The following is a 22,546-nucleotide window of genomic DNA, read 5'->3' as shown; positions in this document are numbered from 1 at the left end:
TCAAACACTTATCTCAAAAACTTAATTTTCACAGATTATCTACACATAATTCTTTCACTCTGAAGTCTTGTTCTGTTTCAGGAAACATTAAATAGCTTCAATACTTCTGCCTTCAATCTAATATCAAGACAATAATCTCCCATCACACTTAAGTCTATGAAAGCAAGTTTCCTCTGAAGTCTGAATTAAAGTGACACCATTCTTAGAACATGCAGGAATATTAGAAATACTGAATTTTTTTCATTAGAAAAATATTGAAGAAAGTAAAGATAAAATCAAGGCAAGATCCTCATGTGCTCCCTTTGTCTGTAAAGAAAGGATTACATGGCATTTCTGTTCTTGCAAAAAACGATGCCTTTAAATGTGAATCAGGGGTTGCAAGGAAGAGCCTGATGTGCCAGGTCCTCTTCTAAGAGACTGGGCATGTCCTCCTCAGCACGGCAAGCAGCCCCTTGTCATAGCCCCAGCATGAAGGAACAGGCACACTCCGGCCGAGAACAGCAGGGTCTCTGACTGCGACATGGATGCTACGTACCGTTTGCTCTTTTGTAACAGTGTTCAGGGGAGAGTAAACTGCTGTTGGAAGAAAACAAAACTAGAAAGCAGCTGACTTCCACATCTCACTGTCTACCCAGCAGGCAATATTTCAAATCAACATACATTTTTAAAAATAAGCTACTAGATTGCATTGTGGATCTTGCCTAATACTCGTTAAATAAATAATGTGTTTTGACACATACTTCTTTTTGTTGACTTACTCAACAAAATATATTCATTAACTACCAACAATGTACAAAGGACTGAGTTAAGAGTTATAGCTGATGTTCAGAACAGATAGGTGTTGTGGGGTATAGTCTGCTGTTTGTATATTTAAAGGTGGACATCACTGTAGAGCTCAATACCAAAGCCCAGCATTTTGCAGCCACTGAGAATCTACTTCTCATCCCCTCCAAGGGGATATTTTTAGTTGTCCTGACAACTGGAAGTTGCAACTGGCATCTATGGGGTCGAGGTCAAGGATGCTGCTAAACATCCTACAATGCGCAGGTCAGTTCCCCACAACTATCCAGTCCCAAAACCCAATAGTGCTGAGGCCGAGAAACCTTTCCCTATCCCAAGCAAATAGCAGAAGGATTCAGGTTGTATTTAAATCACTGTGTTCACTAAGACTACTGCACAGCAGTTACCAGTGCCTCGAAAATCCGGGTAACAAATGCCAGCAAGTTTCTGGAGTAGAGAGTGCTGAAATAACCATGAGAACCAGCCAGGAAGGCCTTTCTTTGCTTCAATCCAGAACTTAAAGTCACAGGCAAGCAACATGAAGTTCCTGTTCATGGTCTGTGACACTTCCATGTTCTGTGGCAGAAATTATATACCACAAGAACACATATAAGGTTCAGGCAGAGTGGACAGTGAGAGAGAGAGACAGAGAGAAAGGTCTTCCATTGCCATTGGTTCACCCTCCAATGGCCGTCGCACCACACTGATCTGAAGGCAGGAGCCAGGTGTTTCTCCTGGTCTCCCATGCGGGTGCAGGGCCCAAGCACTTGGGCCATCCTCCACTGCACTCCCTGGCCACAAAAGAGAGCTAGCCTGGAAGAGGGGCAACCAGGACAGAATCCGGTGCCCCGACCGGGACTAGAACCCGGTGTGCCGGTGCTGCTAGGCGGAGGATTAGCCTAGTGAGCCACGGCGCCGGCCAAGAACACATATAAGTTTAAGAAAAAGAGGTAACTCTACCCTCCTAGCTTTATAGCTGAATAGCCTTTTAAGCTAAATATGGTGCATTTTTAACCTTTCTTCTGCTCTTAACTCCTGTTTCTACGCTGTAAGAATCTCCAAATTTTTTAAATCAGGGCTGTTGCCTTGAAGGCTGAGGAGTTCTCTAGAGAATCAATTTTACATGAGATTTCTTCATTTTGTCTCCCCTGACTTTTCACTGTTCTCCCTACAGAATCACAAAAGGCCAGACATACTCCAAGAGGTGGCTGGGGATCAAAGATGGATCTTCAGGAGGGCAAAATGGTTCAAGGCCAAGAAAAACAGATGTTTAGGCTGTAATTCACTCTGCTTTTAAAGTCCCTGGAAACTCATTTTGCTATGAAAGAACTAAGGATTTCCATTTAATCCCACAGCTGCTCTCCTGGTCTCCACCATGGTGATGGTGTGTACCTGACTCCTGCCCTCACTGTATATCTCACCAGACTTTCAGGATCAAGAGATCCTGGCCAAGAAATGAAAACAAAATCACTCCAGTCCCCAGTGGATTTGGAGGAAAACTGGTCATAAAACAAACAGCTCCAGGAGGAAAGGCTGGAGAACAATGTGGGTCTTAAGAAACTGCATGAGAGGCACACACACTTATGCTGAATGAAGGTCACTATCATCTTAGCATACCAAACTGAAAATGTCGCCGTTGTTTGAACAGTTAGACATGTTTTATTGAGAATATGATTTTTCTCTTTGTTTCTATGCTCTGAGCTAATAGGTTAACTCAGTAATTAATATGCAAAATATTTTAGCAGGAGGAAAATATCTACAGTTTTGTTTCCTGCCCAAGAAATCTGACATCAGATGAATTAAAAATGTGTGCCTATGAAAATGTCTACATGACCATTTCTCATTATGTTTTTTTAAAGGCTGTTTTAATTTATTTATTTGAAGGTGTAGTTATACATATACACACACACACACAGTGAGAGGGAGGGAGGGAAGGAGGGGGGAGAGGGAGAGGGAGAGGGAGAGGGAGAGGGGGAGGGAGGGAGGGAGGGAGGGAGGGAGGGAGGGAGGGAGGGAGGAGAGAGAGAGAGAGAGAGAGAGAGAGAGAGAGAGGTATCTTTCATCAGCTAGTGCACTCCCCAAATGGCATCAGCTGGAGCTCAGCCAGGCTGAAGCCAGGAGCCTCCTCTGGGTCTCTCATGTGGGTGTAGGGACCAAAGCACTTGGGCATTCTTCCTCTGCTTTCCCAGGTGCATCAGACAGGGAGCTGGATCAGAAGTGGAGCAGACTCAAACCAGCACCCATATGGGATGCTGGCACCTCAGGCAGCAGCTTAACCTGCTGTGCACAGGTCCCTGGGTTTCTTTTTCTTTTTCTTTTTTTTTTTTTTTTTTTTTTTTTTTTTGACAGGCAGAATGGACAGAGAGAAAGGTCTTCCTTTTTTGCCATTGGTTCACCCTCCAATGGCCGCCACGGCCGGCGCACCACGCTGATCCGATGGCAGGAGCCAGGTGCTTCTCCTGGTCTCACATGGGGTGCAGGGCCCAAGCACTTGGGCCATCCTCCACTGTGGCACTCCCTGGCCACAGCAGAGAGCTGGCCTGGAAGAGGGGCAACCTGGACAGAATCCGGTGCCCCAACCGGGACTAGAACCCGGTGTGCCAGCGCCGCAAGGCGGAGGATTAGCCTAGTGAGCTGCAGCGCTGGCCCTGGGTTTCTTTTTTTAGGTGCATTTTTTTTTTTCTCACCTGTAAACTCCTTAAGTTGAGTAAACATACAATTGTTGTGTCTCAGGCATTTGCAAATTGTTTGTAAAGCAACTGATTCAGAATTTCTTCTGAATTTTTCACATGAATAAGACTAATATTCTTTAAAAACATAGTTTTGAGCACTGTAAAATTGGATTAAAAGTATGTTATTTTCAACAAATTTAGATCAAGTGTATTAAATTACATTTATCTGCTTATTACCATTATCCTAACAATGAATTTAAACACCTTGACACAAATAAAATGGTATAGAAATGAAAGATGCAAAATCATTAAACACCACTAGCCACATAAAAGTAGAAGGAAAGCCAAGTTAAAAAAATGTAACATTTTACATAGCAATGCAGACCTTTGTGAGTCTACTAAACCACTATCTCTCATATACTTTATGATAGGCCAATTAAATTTCAGTAAAACTTATTATAAAATAGAAAATTGTATGCACATACACACATGCACATACTTCTATATGGCTCTGCTCTTTAGTTTCACATTCAAAACAATTTTTTTATCAATATGAAGAGAATAGATTTCATGTATCCTATAGGTACGGTTCCAAGAAGACAGCCATACTTCCCTCACTGGCTGGTTTCAGGCTTTAAGCTACCTAATTACCAGAGTGGGCCTTCCAGTCTGGAGCTGTTACAGTGCATGGGAAGACTGTTGTCAGAGTCATGCTTCATTCTGCCTCCAGCAAGGCAAGTATCAAACACCTTGAAATTAATGACTGCCATGCCACAGGGCACAAAATAACAGGCCGCCATCTGTCACATCCAGGGTCAGGGCTGACACAGGCTCTCCTGACATTAAAAAGGACGCTGCATTCTTGTCCAGGAATAGGAGTCCATCCTGTTCGCCTTGGTCAAAACATAGAAATCTGCTCTAAAAGGAGGGGCCGTTACCCCCTAGCTCTTTTCCCAAACAGCTTGCTGCTATTGAGGCCTCTGACCCCAGCATGTGAGCTCATTTTCATGCACAGCAGGTCAAGCTCACAATTCACTCCCCACCCCCCCTAACTATGTAAAAAGTTAAATTTGAATGATAAGCAAGAATCCTACTTGTGCATTATAGGATACCTAGAAAATGTCAATAGAGACAGGAGAATTAATAAGCTCACCTCTGCTTCTGAGCAAGCCACCTTCCTCTTATCCCGGTGCCTCCAGCAAACAGTGCAGTGCCCAGTATCTGCATGGGCCTAGCTGGACATTGGTGGAATGAACCACAGCAAATTAAATAGTGCTACTCCTAGATGCATGGTCACCAGAGGAGAAGAGCAATCATTTTATTTTGCCAAAGCAAATCACTTAACCTGAAGCAAACAACATATAGGCTAACCATGATGAGATGGTTAAAGAGGCACCTGCTTCAGTACCTTTATCCATCTATTGAATGGAATTGCCACAAGGTTTAATATGCCTCCAAGATAGAAACTCTATCTTGAAATGTTCAGTTTTCACCTGGACATAATATATAACTGCAGATATTTTAATATGCAACATATGTTCATAAAAATATTTTAAGCAAGAAACCAAATTTGAAGTATTCAAAAAATCTGAACACACTGTAATGTATAAATGTCAGTGTTCTCTTACTGATAGTGGATATGTCACATTTATGCTTTTCATAATTAGAAAAGCCAACCTGTTGGCTTACCTTTGGCATTTCTAACTAGCTGTAAATGTTGGTTCTTTCATGTCCAGAAAACAGAGGACTGCAATTATGATTTTTAGCACCACCACTGTGGTAGCTAAGGTCGATGGAGCACTTATTGTCTATCAGAAAGTGTACTGCATGTTTCCCAAGCATTACTTCATTTAATCCTCACAGGATAGGTAGATATTAGGTAGGTATTACTCATTTCCATTTCATAGGAGGAAGCAATGACAATGAAAAATGACTGGATTTCATATACATTCACACAGTCAGGACCCAGCTGGTCAGTCTGTACTGTTTAATGACCTGATCACTTCCTAGGCATTATGATGCGAGTGCTTAACGCAACAGACTGTCTCAAGTCATCCTCATAACACACAAGGGTAACATTAACACCCACACTTCACACGTGAAAAACAAGTTCTTTAACTGGCCCACAGCCGGAAAACAATTAAAATTCCCCTCAAACAAGACAGTTGTCTGCCTTTAACAACTAAAACAAAAATGACAACAAAAAATACCTTCAAGAAATTAACTTAATACAGTAATGTCTGGAACACAAAAGTCTCCACAACAGCCTACCAGGCTCAGTATGAGGAGTTCAGAAATATTTTCTGTAAAGGCCAGATAGGAAATGTTTTCAGCTTTGCAGGCCACATAGTCTGTTTCGCAACCACTAAATTCTACCTGTACAGTAAGTAAGAAGGCAGCCATACACAGACTACTTGTAAGCAAACATGAGGGACTGTGTCCTAAGAAAACTTTGGTTTGGTTTGCCAATCCCCTGACCAATATTATTATTTAAAAAAAAAATTCTAAAATTCCCAAAGTGTTCAGTGTGAAAAGGCAGTAAGTTGGACATACACCTATATGAAATGGAAATTCTGCTACCAAAGGACACAAAGTGGGCTAGGAAAGCACAAGTGTAATTTGGACATTAGTGTAGCAGAAAAGCCTCTGACCCATCTGAGTCCAGATTCTGACTTCACAACTTACTAGTGACATGACTGTGCCCCCCCCCCCAAAAAAAAACCCTAGGCCTTAATTGCCTTTGCCTAAAATGAAGTAAAATTTCTTTCACAGGACAGTGTAAAAAGAATTAAAAGACAGAATTATGGCCTTAAAGAGCAAAAGGAGGGGTGATCCTGAAAATACAAAGAATATCTGCTGAATAAATGAACATACAGGGGACATCAGAGTTACTCTGGACAGGCAAAACTGACTACACTGAGTCAAAGTATATGTCACTTACTACAATATCTACCTTTGATCAGAGTCTAGAATTCAAAGTTCAGTCAGAAACTACCCTGAAGTCCTAGGTTTATGAAGCATAATATCGTCTCGAACAGGAGAACTAGGAGCAAGTATCTAAACGCACCATTATTTTAGTCATCTTGCTTATTCCACTAGATCAATACCCAACTCTTTCTTAATGACCAGAGACAACAACAAATGCGAAGGCACAATGGATTTGGAACAGCAAGCTCATTTTCAAGTAATACTTTTTCCCCTCTGGGATTAGCAACACAGCACAGCTGTCCCCCTCTCTGGTATTCTTGATTCTCACACAATATGGCAGAAAATCTTATAACCATGCTGAAAGGTCTTCTACTTTTCTTCTCTTTGTCTATTTCTTTCAAATTTAATGGGTTACACAAGTATTGAGTTTTTTATGAAGCACATTAAGGACTGATATTAGTAGCAATAGCTTGGTGATGAAACAATTTTCTTTGTAAATATGGTTGCAAACCACATTTTCTTTGGAGTATTGAAACATTAACGTTGAAAATGAGGTTTTAAGTCCCTGTGTCTTCCTTGTCAGTCACTTCTAACAGCCTTCAGCACAGAAACAGGTTCCTTGCAGCTAGGAGTTTGACAAAGCTCGCCATCATCTATGGCATTGCTGCTGCTCTCAGGGAAGGCTCATAACTCGACTTCCGTACCAGTAAAATGGAAGGAAAGGGCTGTAAGTGGGCGTGTTCTTTCAGGTTACCACTGAAAACCACTCTTTGTGGAAGCAGCGAGGTGTACACGAAGACACTGTGTGATATGTTGTTGTTGTTAAGCTCCCTTTCCCAGACAGGCTTCCCTCCATCATCCCGTCTGTCCATCTCAGAAGTCTTAGATGGATTCCCATGACAGCGTCTTCCATTTCTGGCATTACAACCAGGTGTTCGTTGTCAGACGATCCCTTTATTGCTCTTCCTGTCATCAACATGTTAAGATGTTTCTTTTCACCTCTATCCTTTTGATCTTTAGAAAAATCTTTTAACTATCTTTGTCTTTCCAAATAAGATACAACACACAAGCATATATACCTGTATGCTGTCTTAATATCTAATAATGCTACATGTAAAACTGAAATGCAAAAGAACTGGACTAATACAGAAAAACCAAAACAGAAAGAACTGCATTTCAGAAGACAACAAGATCATTGTTTTGGGAGAATTCTGTCTTCATCTGGAATACAGGCATGGCTGTATGTGGCATTCTCTCACTGTACTATTTGTTCACCTATCACCTCGAGAGCAGAGACAACACAAAACCTGTTCGTAATCCACTAGAATAATCTGCAGCGCACAGTAGAGCATGAATTAATATTTGATGAATTAATAATCATCCTGGTTCACACTGGAAGTTGCCAGCCTCGTACTGAAAGATTCCATTGTTTGGTCTCAACCTAATTTCCTCTAACACTCTTACGTAAGACATTTGCTCTAGCTTAAAAAGGTCACTCCTTTATCATAAACTCAAACATGCTATGTACCCGCGGCACTGAATTGTTTTGGTATTTTCTACTTCCTTTAATATAATCTACACAACACCCATTGGCAGACACACTATCAGCCAGTCCTGGTTAAAACACTTTGTCCTCAAGGGAGGATCCAGATCATTCCAGAAATTCTCTCTTACTCTCTGAAGTTCCGTGCTCTTACTTATCCCAACTCAGAAGACTGTGTATTTCTTTGGCTATATCCTATTACATTTTAACAGCAGTGAGGATTACCTAGAGCATGTACATACGTCACATGTTCTGCTCAAAATTCTTGAACTTAACATGTGTCCCAGACACTAATGTTAAATGGACATTTTCTATCACATAAACAGCCTTCTTGCTGGAAAGCACAAGAACTTCAATGCATTATAGAATACTAACCACTATAATTTGTGGTCACATATTGTTTAGGTTTCAAGATCTGTTTTTCTCTGCTGGAGAAAATCAGAGTCAACAAGTTCATTGCACTGGATCTGCCACAGTTGGTGCTCATGAGCATATAAAAATACCCTGGGAAAGGAGGCCTCAGGTATCTGACAAGCAGCAGTTCAAACAAAACATGCACATTTCTGATGTGCTGAAACGAAGAAGAAGCTGTCCTTAAGCAGGGAGCGACAAAGCTAAACAGTTCATGTTGCAGTGTATATCCTCTTTTAAAGGAATATGTAATACTATCAATGGATTTTTTTTTCCAATTCTGAGTGTTCAATTCAGAGTAGTCTCAGTTTTAAAAGCCACAAATTAAAGAAACACAGAATCTCAACTATACTGTGTTAAGTAAGAGAAGCCACACTCAAAAGACCTTGTATTATGTGATCCAACTTATACTGAATGTTCAGACAAGGGCCAATCTGTAGAGAGCCCTTAGTAAAGAGATTAGCTGTTATTTGGCTAAGGGTGAGTACAGGGGAGGTTCTTATGGAGTAATAATAATATTATAAGATTAAATTACAGTGATGGGTAAACAATTCGACTATTTACTAAAGTCACTTAATTACATTTTGTTAAAATGAGTGAATCTTATGATATTCAAAGTATACCAAGACAAAGTTGTTTAAAAAATGTAGCAAAGGGAAGGAGATACTAACAGTGGTAATTAGGAATGTATGAAAAGCAGTGAAGACAGCCAACTTTTAAGCTCCACCACAACAATAGAGCTGAAATGAGTATACAAACAGTGACAGGAAGTTAAAATTCAATAAATTTATATTTACTCAACCTAGTTCCAGAGTTACCTTTACTACTGCAAGAAACTACATACCCTTGAAGAAACTCAACAATGTACTAGTTGCTATAACATGTAGTAGTTTGATATAAATGAAATGCTTGCTTTTATTTCACGGAGATAAAAGGAAGTCTTTTGGTTAATTCACTGAGTTCACAAAATTCTTAACATTCTCGACAGAAACATTAATTCAACAGAAAAAGTCTAAGATACCAGCACTACATCAACTTCTTGAAGAAGGCACTGTCATATCCCAAATGAAACAATTTAAACCCAAGTCATCCAAGTTAAATTTCATAACACAACATAATGTGATACAAAATCTCCTTTTTTGTGAAATCTCATCACAACTACTCACTAACCTAACACTTACTCTAAACTTTCTATTGGCAAGCAACTATGACAGTAATATCCAGTCCTCACCCTCAAGTAGCTCATAATCTAGATAGTGAAGGAGGGAAGAGACACTTCTCTGTAATCACTGCCCACTGCTGGGGGGATACAAGGAGGCTGCTTAACTCAGCAAGCACCAAATGAGACTATTCCCGGCTGGGTGGAATCTTGGAGGGCAGTTAGGATTTTCCACATAGCATGCACGAGGCACAAGGAAAAAAATACTATAATTAAGAGTTCACATTAATTAATTATTGGACTGCCTGTTAAGCCAAAAATAATTCAGTGAGGGTAAGACGTTTTATCATTTTGAGAAACGTTTTGTGTTGGATGGGAAGGCAGTGGTGGTAGAGTGACAGAATTTCAAACTCTAGTACGATGCTTTCCTTTTCCCCCAAGAAATTAAAAAACAAAACCAGAAACTCCAAACAAACAGTGAGATTACCTCGAACCACCTCTTCTACAGATTCCGTTGTGGTGGTGGTGGTGGCAATGCTGGTGGTCCTCTCCGTGGCTTCTTCATAGGGCTCCTCAGCCTCTTCCTCTACCTCATCATCATCTTCAACATCCTCGTCATCATTGGCTTCTTCTTCCTCAACATCAGCCACTTCCTCCTCTTCTGCTACTTCTACTACTTTGTCTTCACTATAGGAAGGAATAGAAATAACAGTGACTGAACAATCATTAATGAGCCATTCTGTAATTTGAAAGGGAGCACAGCATCAAAGAAAAAACACAGACAGGGCCGGCATTGTGGTGTAGCGGATTAAGCTTGCCAGGCTGGCATCCCATGTAGACACTGGTTAATGCCCCAGCTGCTCCAATTCCACTTTAGCTCCCTGCTAATGCACCTGGGAAGGCCATGGCAGAATGCCCAAGTGTTTGGGCCCCTGCCCCCATGTCAGAGACCCAGAAGAAGCTCCTGGCTCCTGGTGTCAGCCTGGCCCAGCACCAGCTGTCTTGCCATTTGGGGAGTGAACAAGCAGATGGAAGATCTCTCTGTCTCTCCCTCTGTAACTATGCCTTTCAAATAAAAAATAAATTAAGAAAGAAAAGAAAAACCACATAGAAAGCATGAAGCCAGCAGGCCTAAGCACAAATCCCCGCTCAGCGGGTCTGCAAGGATTTCCATCCTGGAGCACAGCTCTCCCTTCTTGGGGTGGTTTCAAAAGGGGAACACCATGATTCCAACTATGCAATATCTTGGAAAAGTAAAGCAATGGAGAACGTAAACAGATCAATATTTGCCAGTGGTACAGGGAGAGAAAAGGATGAGTGCATGGAACACAGTGGACTTTTAAGGCAGTGAAACTCTTCCATATGATACTACAATGGCAGACACATGTCATCATGCATTTGTCAAAACCCATGGGATGATATAACCAAGTCAACTCTAATGTAAAATATGAGCTTCAGTGAATAATAACATATCAACATTGGTTCACATGTACCATACTAAGGTGAACTATTAACAACAGGGGAAACTGTAGGGAGATATTAGGGGAAATTATTACATATTCTGCTGAAATTCTCTGTAAATCAAAACTAAATGTATTATGGGGATTACTTCTTATAATGCATCTGGTAAAACCACACAATCATTATACAAAATGTAGCTGGAAATTAGTTCAAAAACTGCTACTGAAAGCTTAAACAAGACATAGCAGAAGAAGCAGAAACTGACTTTAGTGAATCCATAATATCTCACGGTGGTCAGGGACATCTACGAAGTGATTTTGTTGAGCTCCCCACCTTGCTAATTGCTTATGTTTTGTAGAATATCAGATACTTCAATAGTAATCAAATTTCAGTGAGCATTACAATCACAGGGAAGGCTCATTAAAATGCAGATCATTGGGCACTACCCCTGGAGTTTCTGATTCAGTGGATCTGGGGCGGGGCTTGAGAATTTGCATTCAGGAGGTCAGGGGACAATATCCTAGGAATCACTAAAATACGCAATATTGAGAATGATGGCAGGCGATAATGAGTAACTCACAGGAAAACTGGGATGAGGATCAGAAATACCACGGATGGCCTTGAATATTTATATGCTGATGTACAGCAGTGAGTAATAAGTCAACAAATCTCGATGGCAAAAGCAGGACATGTCTGGGACAAAATTAAAAAGGCACGCTAGGGGGCTGGCGCTGTGGCGCAGCAGATTAACGCCCTGGCCTGAAGCGCCAACATCCCATATGGGTGCCGGTTCAAGACCCAGCTGCTTCACTTCCCATCCAGCTCTCTGCTATGGCCTGGGAAAGCAGTAGAAGATAGCCCAAGTCCTTGGGTCCCTGCAGTGGGAGACCCGGAAGAAGATCCTAGCTCCTGGCTTCAGATTGGTGCGGCTCTGGCCATTGCGGCCATCTGGGGAGTGAACCAGTGGATGGAAGAACTCACTCTCTGTCTCTACCTCTCTCTGTAACTCTTTCAAATAAATAAAATAAATCTTAAAAAAAAAAAAAAGGCCCACTAGGAATTCCTTATGGAAATCATGTACTCACTAGTGCAAATCATTTGGAAGAAGATAAAAGAAAAGTAAGAATACAAGCGTTACGTTTTACGTTTTGAACATTTATCATACATGTGGCTGGGCAGGAGAAAGTCCTGGACTGCATCCTGAAACCCATACTGGAGACAGAGCTGGAAGTGGTACAGGATTTCAGTGGACCAAAGCAGCTGCCACAGGCCCACTGGAGAAGGAGCACCACAGTAACAGGACTAAGAGCTGCATGTCCTCAGAAAAGAAGACAAAGCAGAGGGGAACTATGCAAGTGGACTCTGGCCAACAAGGAGAGGTTTGTTACGGGGAAAGTGAGTGGATGCTAGGGCGTTTGTGTCAGCTACCACGGCTGTTCTGGAATAGTAGACTGTGCACAGTATTGTAGAGAATGAGATTTCAAACATGTTAGGAGAGCAAGATGATTCCATCCAAGGTCAATGATGACAGAAGCAGGAGAGTTCATAGCAGTTGAAAGGCATTCAAGATTCAAAGACTGACAGGACAGCCACAGGTAATTTTGCTGAAGGTGAAAAGGGAAAGATGCATAAAGAGAAGAAAATACAGCACGAGAGTTAACTCAGGATGTGTTTCTTCAAAATTTTAAAATTTATTTTCATTTATTTGAAAGATAGAAAGAGAGAGAGATGGAGAAAGCTTCCATTTCTTGGTTCACTCCCCAAATGGCTGCAAAAGCCAGGATGGGGCAGTCCAAAGCCAGGAGCCTAGAACTCTATCTGAGTCTCCCATGTGGGTGGTAGGACCCAAGCATTTAGGTCATCACCTACTGTCGCCTAAGTGTGCATTAGCAGGAAGCTGGACTGGAAGTGGAGCAACCAGGACTTGAACCAGGAACTCTAATGTGAGATGTGGGCATATGGAGCAGTGACTTAACCACTGTGCCAAATGTCCACCCCGAAGTAAGAATTTAAACAACTTTTTAAGATGTGTATGACTCCTACAGAACACCTGATTGTGATTACATATGATGCAAACACAGGGTAAAGTACTTTTCTAAGGATCTGGCACTGTGGCAGTGTATGCTAAGCTTCTGGCTGTGGTGCCAGCATGTCATATGGGAGCCAATACGTGTCCTGACTGCTCCTCTTCCTATCCAGCTCTCTCCTATGGCCTGGGAAGGCAGTAGAAGATGGCCCAAGTGCTTGGGCGCCTGTACCCGTGTGGGAGACCCAGAAGAAGCTCCTGGCTCCTGGCTCCTGGCTTCAGATTGGCCCAGCTCCAGTTGTTGGGGCCATTTGGAAGTGAACCAGCAGACGAAAGACCTTTCTGTCTCTCCCTCTCTGTGACTCTATTTCTCAAGTAAGTCAATAAAATCTTTTAAAAAAGAACTTTTATATAAGTTCTATAAATGTATATAGAAGACCCAACTCCCAAGTGGAACACCTTTCTTAAGATTAATTAAATATAATGCAAAGATAAACAAATGAACACAATTGAAACAGATCTGAAGTATTTGGCCAAAGAATAAACAAACTTACTAAGCAGACTGACACTTTCACGGTATGACCACTTTATGGTAACACAAGAGAAGACCCTAGCCAGTTATCATAACATTTCCATAAGACCATGAAGAAATAAGTGAGAAGATGAAAAGAAAACGTTGGAATTGAACCCGAAAGCATAAACCTTCATCTGCTTACAGACAAATGGAATGATAGATTTCTTGACTACCTGATTTTGTACAGAAAATTCTATGACTTAAAGCAACATTTCAAGACTCCTAAACTTAACAGTTGCTCAGCTGCTCCATATTTTACTCAGTATATTCTCTCTCTGAATTCTATAGAATCTCAATGCTGAAAAACAAGTAAATAAAATAAAGATGATCCAATGGATGTCATCAACTAATTTATTGTATCTAAGATCTCTTCTTTATGCAATCAAAATCATAAGCACAGTGCCACTCAGGTCTCTAATAAGTAATTCAAAAGTAAAGCCAGCAGGAAAAATGAAATCAAACTCATCTTCTCCCAGAACATTCAACTGTGCATGCGCTCTGCAGCCATGGCTGGAGTGAGAGGGTCTGGGTACATGATTCAGGCTTCCGAGAGCACTCTGTGGCCAGGTGGAATGGTGAAAGTACAACCCAGGCACCACCAGGTGCCTCTCCCAGCCTTTGTTACGACTTGCCTGTTGTTCTTAAAGCTCGGAACAGAAAACATGCTTAGGACAATGGCTGTTTAAAGCAATCTGCATTCTGGGATGCATCTAGCCATGAAGAGTGGATTATGGGCCCATAATCCATCACGGCGTCTGCCTGAGCAACTTAATGGCACAATAACAAGGAACAGAGATATGTAATAGTTCAACTGGCTGAGAAATTAAATTACTCGGCCTGAGAGAACCGGTTCTAGTTCTTATTACCATAACTTTGATTTTGCGAATGAAATTTTAGATGCCCATGAATTCAATTATCTGTTTGGACACCACTTAAAACAGCTGCACACACTTGTGTTTTTAGGATGTGGTATCTTCCCCAATAACGCCACCCATGCCAACATCTACATGCAGCTTTCATTAACAGGAGGAAACATGGAAAGTTAGAAAAAAAATTACTTTTCTACTGTCTCTTCAAATGCCAGAGAGTTCTTCTGTGATGTGGCTGACGTGAGCTAGTTTTGAAAAGCTGATCACAGTGCAAGAAAACTCAAGGGGAGAGCAGTTGACAGAAGTGTGAACTGAGCCTCATAAATTAATTCCCTTATAAAGAATCAAAAACAACTCACAATAAAATAGCAACTCAGAGACAGGGTAGAATACTCCTATTACATCTGCCAGTGTACAGTTAATGGGTTTTCAGTTTTTAAATACTCACAATGAGATGCGCTTCTACAGAATGAGAGGACTTATCTGGAAATGCTGGCCACCAAGGGTGTCCAAATGTAATAAGGTCATCACTGTGAGAAAATAAATCACTGATGATACAATTTCATGTGTCAGCCTGCAGGATTTTAATTTTGGTGAAGGATAAACTCCAGTGCAAAGGGGACTCTCCTTTTATTTCTAAGTAAAGGCTGATCTGATAGAATTCCACTTACGGAAGATGCATATACTAGTTGCAAGTCCTTTTTATTCAAGTCATGCAAAACAATTCATCAGTTGCATTCTCTAAAAAAAGCCACATGATATATTGGAAAAGGTAAAACAAGAGAGACAGGAAAAAGCTCAGTGGCTGTTTGGGCAAAGGAGGAAGATGGGTTGAAGCGGTGGAACACAGAGGGTGTAACGGGCAGTGGAAATAGTCTGCATGACCCTGTAAAGGTGCACCTTGGCAGCATCCGGCTGCCCAAAGCCATGGAACATACAACACCAAGAGTGAGCCCTAACACAAGCAAAGGAGGGGTGAGGGGAGAGGGGAGAGGGGAGAGGGGAGAGGGGAGAGGGGAGAGGGAGGGAGGGAGGGAGGGAGGATGGATCTTCCTTCCACCTGCTGATTCATTCCCCAGATGGCCACGCTGGCCTGTGCTAGGCCAGGCCAAAGCCAAGAGCTTCATCCAGATCCTCCACATGAGTGGCAGTAGCCCATGAATTTGGGCCTTTTTTTCTGCATTTCCCAGGCCATTAGCAGTGAGCTGGATCGGAAGTAGAGTAGTCGAGGACAGGAACTGGTGCCCATATGGGATATGGGCATCAAAGGCAGCAGCTTTACCTGCTACACCACAACACTGCACCCTGCCATGATCTTTTTTTCTTTTTTCTTTTTTTTTTTTTTTTTTTTGACAGGCAGAGTGGACAGTGAGAGAGAGAGACAGAGAGAAAGGTCTTCCTTTGCCGTTGGTTCACCCTCCAATGGCCGCCGCGGCCAGCGCACTGTGGCCAGCGCATTGCGCTGATCCTAAGACAGGAGCCAGGTGCTTTTCCTGGTCTCCCATGGGGTGCAGGGCCCAAGCACTTGGGCCATCCTCCACTGCACTCCCTGGCCACAGCAGAGAGCTGGCCTGGAAGAGGGGCAACTGGGACAGAATCCGGTGCCCCGACCGGGACTAGAACCCGCTGTGCTGGCGCCGCAACGCGGAGGATTAGCCTATAGAGCCACGGCGCCGGCACCATGATCTTTTAACCTGGAAGGTGCAGTGGCTGCATTCGCCAGGGCAAGCAGCTTCAGAAATCACTGCTGGTAAAGTAGGAAAACCAGAGGTTACAGGAAGTACGAGAGAATATGAAGGAAGGAAGCTTGTTCTGCATGGTTCCAGCGAAATGTTTCAAGACGGGGAAGGAGGAGAACTCCACGCACTTCTGCCACGCAAAGGTGCACACCTTTATGATCCCATTTGTGTAACCGAAGGAAACAGAAAAAATGACAGAACTCAGGAGTCCTTTCATAGGGGGGAACGAGCAGGAGGATGGGCCGGGAGGGGACAGGAGAGAGAATCTGCAGGGCTAGCAATGCTCTGTGCTGGTTTAGGGATCTGCTTTCTGGCTGTGTTGTTTTTGAAATTTATGGAGCAGATTTCATGAGGTACACAGCAGGCCAGTAAAAGAAAGTGAAAAGGGAACGATTCTGCTAAAGTAATGAATGTCTTACTTTGCTTTTCACACTCACTCACACAAGCCTAGATAAGAGCCCTTTAGTCGGTAAAGTTGCATTTTTAGGACCTCCAAATGTGGAATGGTTGCTCCTCCACTCCCAACCCAGCTGCACAAGGGACACATGATGGCAATATTGGTGATGGTCTTATGTATATGTATTTTCAAATCTAAGCTTCTTTAATTCTGGCCTCACCAGCTAGGCTGAATTAGTTCACTCATGCTATAAATCGATTTCATTGATTTAGATATTTTAAAAGTGAATTTTATATTTATAGAATTTAATCCATCCTAGGCTTTCATGATTGCTATAAAAAGGTTTTCCTACCTTGAATGTTATAGACGTAGAATCTGCTGCCTACAGGCAGTATCATTTACAAACTGACCCCTATACATTTCTCTCCAGCATACTCCTAAGTTTCACTACTCACAGTTTCTCTCTTTTTATCCCCCTCTGTGGTTTTACAGTCCACAGCTTCATTACCTGCAGTCAACTGTGGTTCCAAAATATCAAATGCAAAATTATAGAAAGAAACAGTTCATAAGTTTTTAGTAAGTTTCATCACATTACATGCTATAGTATAGTTATCTTTAGTGATTGCTGTTACTCTATTAATCTGCCTAGATTATACTTCCAATGCTGTTTGAGGGTGTTTAAAAGTTCATGGGAAATGTGTAGAGGGAAAACACCATGTAGATTTCAAATTTTTTCATACTAAAATAAACTTATCTTTTAATTCCATTTCCCATAAACTTTTCAAATTGCTCTTGTACACACAGGGCTAAGCATCACACAGACAGGGTTCAGTACTACCTGAAGCTCCAGGCGACTGCAGAACGTCCTGGGCTGTACCCTTGGCTTGGGGGGACTGCTGCAGTTAGTTGTCTTGATGGCATAGCTTTAGGGGGGGATATTTCCAATTTTGGGTTAAAGAAGCTCTGGAAATCGGATGGGCCACCTTTGCTCCTGACAAAGGCACAAGCGCTGGCAGCTGACACTACGTGCAAGCTACCCAACTCTGTTCCCAATTCATTTCTTCCCCCTCTTCGCCAGAGGTGGTGAGACACAAGCATCCCCCAATCCCTGCCTCCCTGTGCAGGCAAGGCCTTGTGGTTGACACCTTTGTGAATAATCAGACAGAGGGCACCTTTCACTCTAGGAGAAGCCTCTAGGAAAGCTTTTTTTTTTTATTATTAATATAAAGAGAATGGATATCATGTATTTCAAAGATATAATTCTAAGAAGATAACCCTACTTACCTCCCTCTCTCTTCATTTCTCCTGCCTTCCTTTCTTATTTTTTCCTTTACTGTTTTTCAGTAACATAATTTCAATGTATTTTATAAGCACAGGTTTAATTCACCACTAACCATAATGTCTACAAGTGGAAAGACCACCATTCCACAGAAATACTGACAAGGGCTATAAACAATAATCAAATCCCAAGACATCAGTTTCATTCTTATACATTTTTAAAAATATTCTATATTAACTACCACACATCAGAGAAAACATATTTGTCTTTTGAGGACTGGCTTATTTCACTAAAAGTCTTTTATTTTCTAGATCAAAAGCTTCCTACTCAGTGGCAGGGCTCTTATGTTTTCTTATCTTTTTGCCCTTCCACTTTCTTCCCACCTAAAAAGGCAACAGCCAGGGTCAACTGTGATGATGAGGAACATCAGGGTACACTATCTGATAAGGACAGTTAGGTGGACAGAGATGAAAGGGATCTTTGCATCACTGTACCAGCCCTGGCTCCCTATCAATGACTGGGTGTTCTGAGACTTGCAGCCACAGGCACGCCTTGCAGAGCGTTCAGATGTCTATCTTAGACCCCGCTTGACAACAAGACTGTAATACCAAAAGTTCATAGCTCACGCAATTAAGGGTGAGCTGTAGCTCACAAACAATCTGAAATGAGGCTACATCATTCATTATTCTTGGACACTTAATGTATCCCTCTTCTAGGACAGAGTATCGGCCCTAATTGCTATATGAGTAGACGTATTACATATTAAATGCTTCAGAAAGTCAATGGAGGAAGTGTTTCTTGCGAGCCAGAGGTGACTGAGCTGTTGGGATGCTAAAGTTGGATGTGGCAATGACACAGGAATACCCATATAATCACACAATCAGGTCTAATAAAGTTTAACTACAACAGAATTGCGGATGGGCACTGAGTTTTTACAGTGAGACAAACTCAACTGCAGAGATCAAGGATTTCTGATTATTTTTAGTCAATGGACAGGTATGAATCGAAAGGGATATGCACAGATTGGTAATGAGGCCAAAACACTAACACTTTATTAACTCATCTATCTACAGAACCCTGCCTCCCTATGCCACACACCAGTCATTCAATCGATACTATTTATTGTGTTTTTTACAAAGTGCTGGGTACTATTGCAGGAACTAGGGGTATATGAACAAGTAGTACAAAGCTCTTGCTTTCCAGAAAATAGATCTACTACTGAGGAAGGCAAACTATGAGCAAAGAAATAAAAAAAAAAAAAATAGGAAGGTGGAAGGCATTTTGTGTAGCAGTTAAGATTCTGATCAGAGTGCCTGGGTTTAATTCCTGGTCCCACCACCAATTGCAGCTTCCTACTTAGTGCTAGGAGGCAACAGGTGATGGCTAAAGTACTTGGGTCCCTGCTACCCACATGGGTGATATGGACTGAGTTTTGGGACCCTGGCGTTGGCCTGGCCCAGCCCTGCTTGTTATGGGCATTTGGTGAGTGAACTAATATTTGGAAGATCTTTCTCCATTTGTCACTTTGCTTTTCAAAATCAAAACCAACCAATCAAGTGGTTTTGTTTTTTTTTGGACAGGCAGAGTGGACAGTGAGAGAGAGAAAGGTCTTCCTTTGCTGTTGGTTCACCCTCCAATGGCCGCCGTGGCCGGCGCGCTGCTGCCAGTGCACTGCGCTGATCCGATGGCAGGAGCCAGGTGCTTCTCCTGGTCTCCCATGGGGTGCAGGGCCCAAGCACTTGGACCATCCTCCACTGTACTCCCTGGCCACAGCAGAGAGCTGGCCTGGAAGAGGGGCAACCGGGACAGAATCCGGCACCCCAACCGGGACTAGAACCCAGTGTGCTGGCGCCGCAAGGCGGAGGATTAGCTTAGTGAGCCGCGGCGCTGGTTCCAATCAAGTTTTAAAAAAGAAATCAACAAAGAAAGAAGGGAGGAAAATTTAAACATTTAAAAAAGAAAGAATGAAAGGAAATGGGGTTCCTGTGCTGATAGATGAGTATAATGTGTTTGTGGAGGACAGAAAGAGCATTTCCTACAGGATGGGCATGGAAGGGCCCCGGCAAAGAGTCCTGAGAACCAAGACTCAGGGTGCTGAGTCAGACATGGAGGAAACATGGGGCAGGAGAGAGGGGTGGATGGGTAAGGTGCAGGAAAGTCCAAGTACAAAGATCCCAGCATGAAGGAGAGCTGAACACATCACAGAAAACACCAGCACAGAGCCAGCAGGCTTCGTGGGCAGTGGGTTAGGGGTGGGGAGAAGTATAAAATGAGGTATGGAAGACTGACAGGCACCACATGATGCAGGAAGGCCATGTGTGTCCTGTGCAACTAGAAAGTCTCAATGAGACCGAGTTTCTGAGGATTGCTCTGGCAGTGGAGTGGAAGCGGACAGGCCAGGCTCTGCCTGGAGCTTGGGACACACTGAAAAGCAAGCAGTAGAATAGTGTAGCAGCTCGTGGTGTTTTAACAACCAAAGGGAAAAGACACTGATATATTCATCCCTATCTGTAAAATAATCAGCAAGGCACAATTTTGAATGGCTAGGAAACCTGAAAGGGTGAGAACTGCCCATATCCGAAATCCAGTAAGTTACACATGAGGAACGGATCACTGATTTGGGCCTAAAGAAGGCTTGAGAGGTTAATCAAAGCTGGGGATTCAAGACTGCTTGAGACCAAGGGGAGTGGGTAGAACATGTGGCAAAGGCCCAGAAGGAGAGAAGAAAACACGGGCACATGACAGGCAATTAGTGGGCAAGAACACAAAGCATGCTTGAGGCACAGAGGAGCAGTGGCATGGAGCTGGGGCTGGCAAACCGGCCCCTGACTTGTTCTTGTATATCCCTGATGCAGGGTCGGTTTGCATTTTTAAAGGTTATAAAACCTTTAAAGGATATGAGAGACTGTATGTAGCCTACAATGCCTAAAACATTTAATTCTCTGGCCCTTTACAGAAAGATTGCTGACTCCAGACACAGATGATGGACTAGGCAGCAGTGGGGAGCATCTGGCCAGTGTGTTGGATAAGTCCTGTGCAATCATTTTGTCTGGCCCTGCCAAGGCAACCACAGGGAGGACTCGAAACCCAATAAATCTAGAGCAGGATAATTTTTAAGTTGATAATTTAGTATGGCCATGGATGGTGGAACAAATATCCCAATAGCCCTTGGTGGAGGGAAGGTTTCCTACCCCTGCACTGGGTGTGGCTATGTCAAGACTATGATGTGCTATGTCCTAGAACAAAGGAGGGGGCTAGCACAGTAGCGCAGCAGGTTAAAGCCCTGGCCTGAAGCGCCAACATCCCATATGGGTGCCAGTTCTAGTCCCAGCTGCTCCTCTTCTGATGTAGCTCTCTGCTATGGCCTGGGAAAGCAGTGGAAGATGGTCCAAGTCCTTGGGCCCCTGCGCCCACGTGGGAGACCCGGAAGAAGCTCCTGGCTCCTGGTTTCAGATCGGTGCAGCTCCGGCCCTTGCGGCCCACTGGGGAGTGAACCAGCAGATGGAAGACCTCTCAGCCTCTACCTCTCTCTGTAACTCTTTCAAATAAATAAAATAAACCTTAAAAAAAAAAAAAAAAAGAACACAGGAGACACAATGAAGCAAAGTTCAAGTCTTCCTGGGCTCTAGCATGTCCAAGTTTTAAAACTCTAGAGCACAAACCACTGTGATCCCTGCTTCTCGCTTCCTTAAATGAGCAGAATGCAGGCTCCGTGGAGGCAGGGGCTTGTGCAGCATGGAGAGTGGGCAAAAGTGTGAACTCTGAGGCCAGCCAGTCTAGACTGACTGAGTGATTGTTCAAGGGGTTTTCTTTTTCTCTTCTAATTTTGAAAGTCAGAGTTAAGGGAGGGGGATAAAAAGAGAAGTGGTAGGGGGGAGACAGAGACAGAGAGAGAGACAACTTTTTTTTTTTTTTTTTTTTGACAGGCAGAGTGGACAGTGAGAGAGAGAGACAGAGAAAGGTCTTCCATTGCCATTGGTTCACCCTCCAATGGCCACCGCGGCCGGCGCACTGCAGCCGGCGCACCGCGCTGATCCGAAAGCAGGAGCCAGGTACTTACCCTGGTCTCCCATGGGGTGCAGGGCCCAAGCACCTGGGCCATCCTCCACTGCACTCCCTGGCCACAGCAAAGAGCTGGCCTGGAAGAGGGGCAACCGGGACAGAATCCGGCGCCCCGACCGGCGCCACAAGGTGGAGGATTAGCCTAGTGAGCCGTGGCGCCGGCCAAGATAACTTCTATCCACTAGTTTACTCCCCATGTGGCTGCAATGGCCAGCACTGGGTCAGGCCAAAGCCAAGAGCCAGGAGTTTCATCCAGGTCTCCCACATGAGTGGCAGGGCCCAAACTCTTGGGCCATCTTTTGCTGCTTTTCCCCAGGCCATTAGCAGGAAGCTGGATCAGAATTAGAGCTGGCAGGGCACAAACTGGCACCCATATGGGATATAGGATGCTGGCTGCTCAGGTGGCGGCTTTACCTGCCACAGCACAATACTGGTCCAGGTTTCCTGGATTTTAAATCTCAGCTCTGTGACCTTCAGCAAGTTCCATAATCTTTTTGTGCCTTCTAAGCCTCATCTGTGAAATCACAAATTTAGAGCAGGTCCCTTAATGGTGGGGGAGAGGAGGGTCAGGAGTGACAAACAGGCTAATTTGTAAGATTTGTAAAGCACTTAACACAGCGCCTGACCCACTGCAGGTACCCAAAAG

At 43.2% G+C, this 22,546-nt stretch overlaps 1 protein-coding gene across 7 annotated transcripts in view; it reads right to left on the bottom strand.

Annotated features, from left to right (window-relative positions):
* Positions 1 to 22,546, bottom strand: part of APP (amyloid beta precursor protein) — a 271,030-nt gene that overhangs the window by 115,066 nt on the left and 133,418 nt on the right. For all 7 annotated transcript variants that reach the window (XM_008266825.4, XM_008266826.4, XM_008266827.4 and 4 more), the window contains 1 exon segment: positions 9,981 to 10,180. In XM_008266825.4, the coding sequence (XP_008265047.1) occupies positions 9,981 to 10,180 (200 nt within the window).

Source organism: Oryctolagus cuniculus, chromosome 4 (genome assembly GCF_964237555.1).
Source record: "Oryctolagus cuniculus chromosome 4, mOryCun1.1, whole genome shotgun sequence".
NCBI classification, from domain to species: Eukaryota; Metazoa; Chordata; class Mammalia; order Lagomorpha; family Leporidae; genus Oryctolagus; species Oryctolagus cuniculus.
The sequence above is the reverse complement of the archived record's forward strand: the minus strand, read 5'-3'. Positions and strand labels throughout refer to the sequence as shown.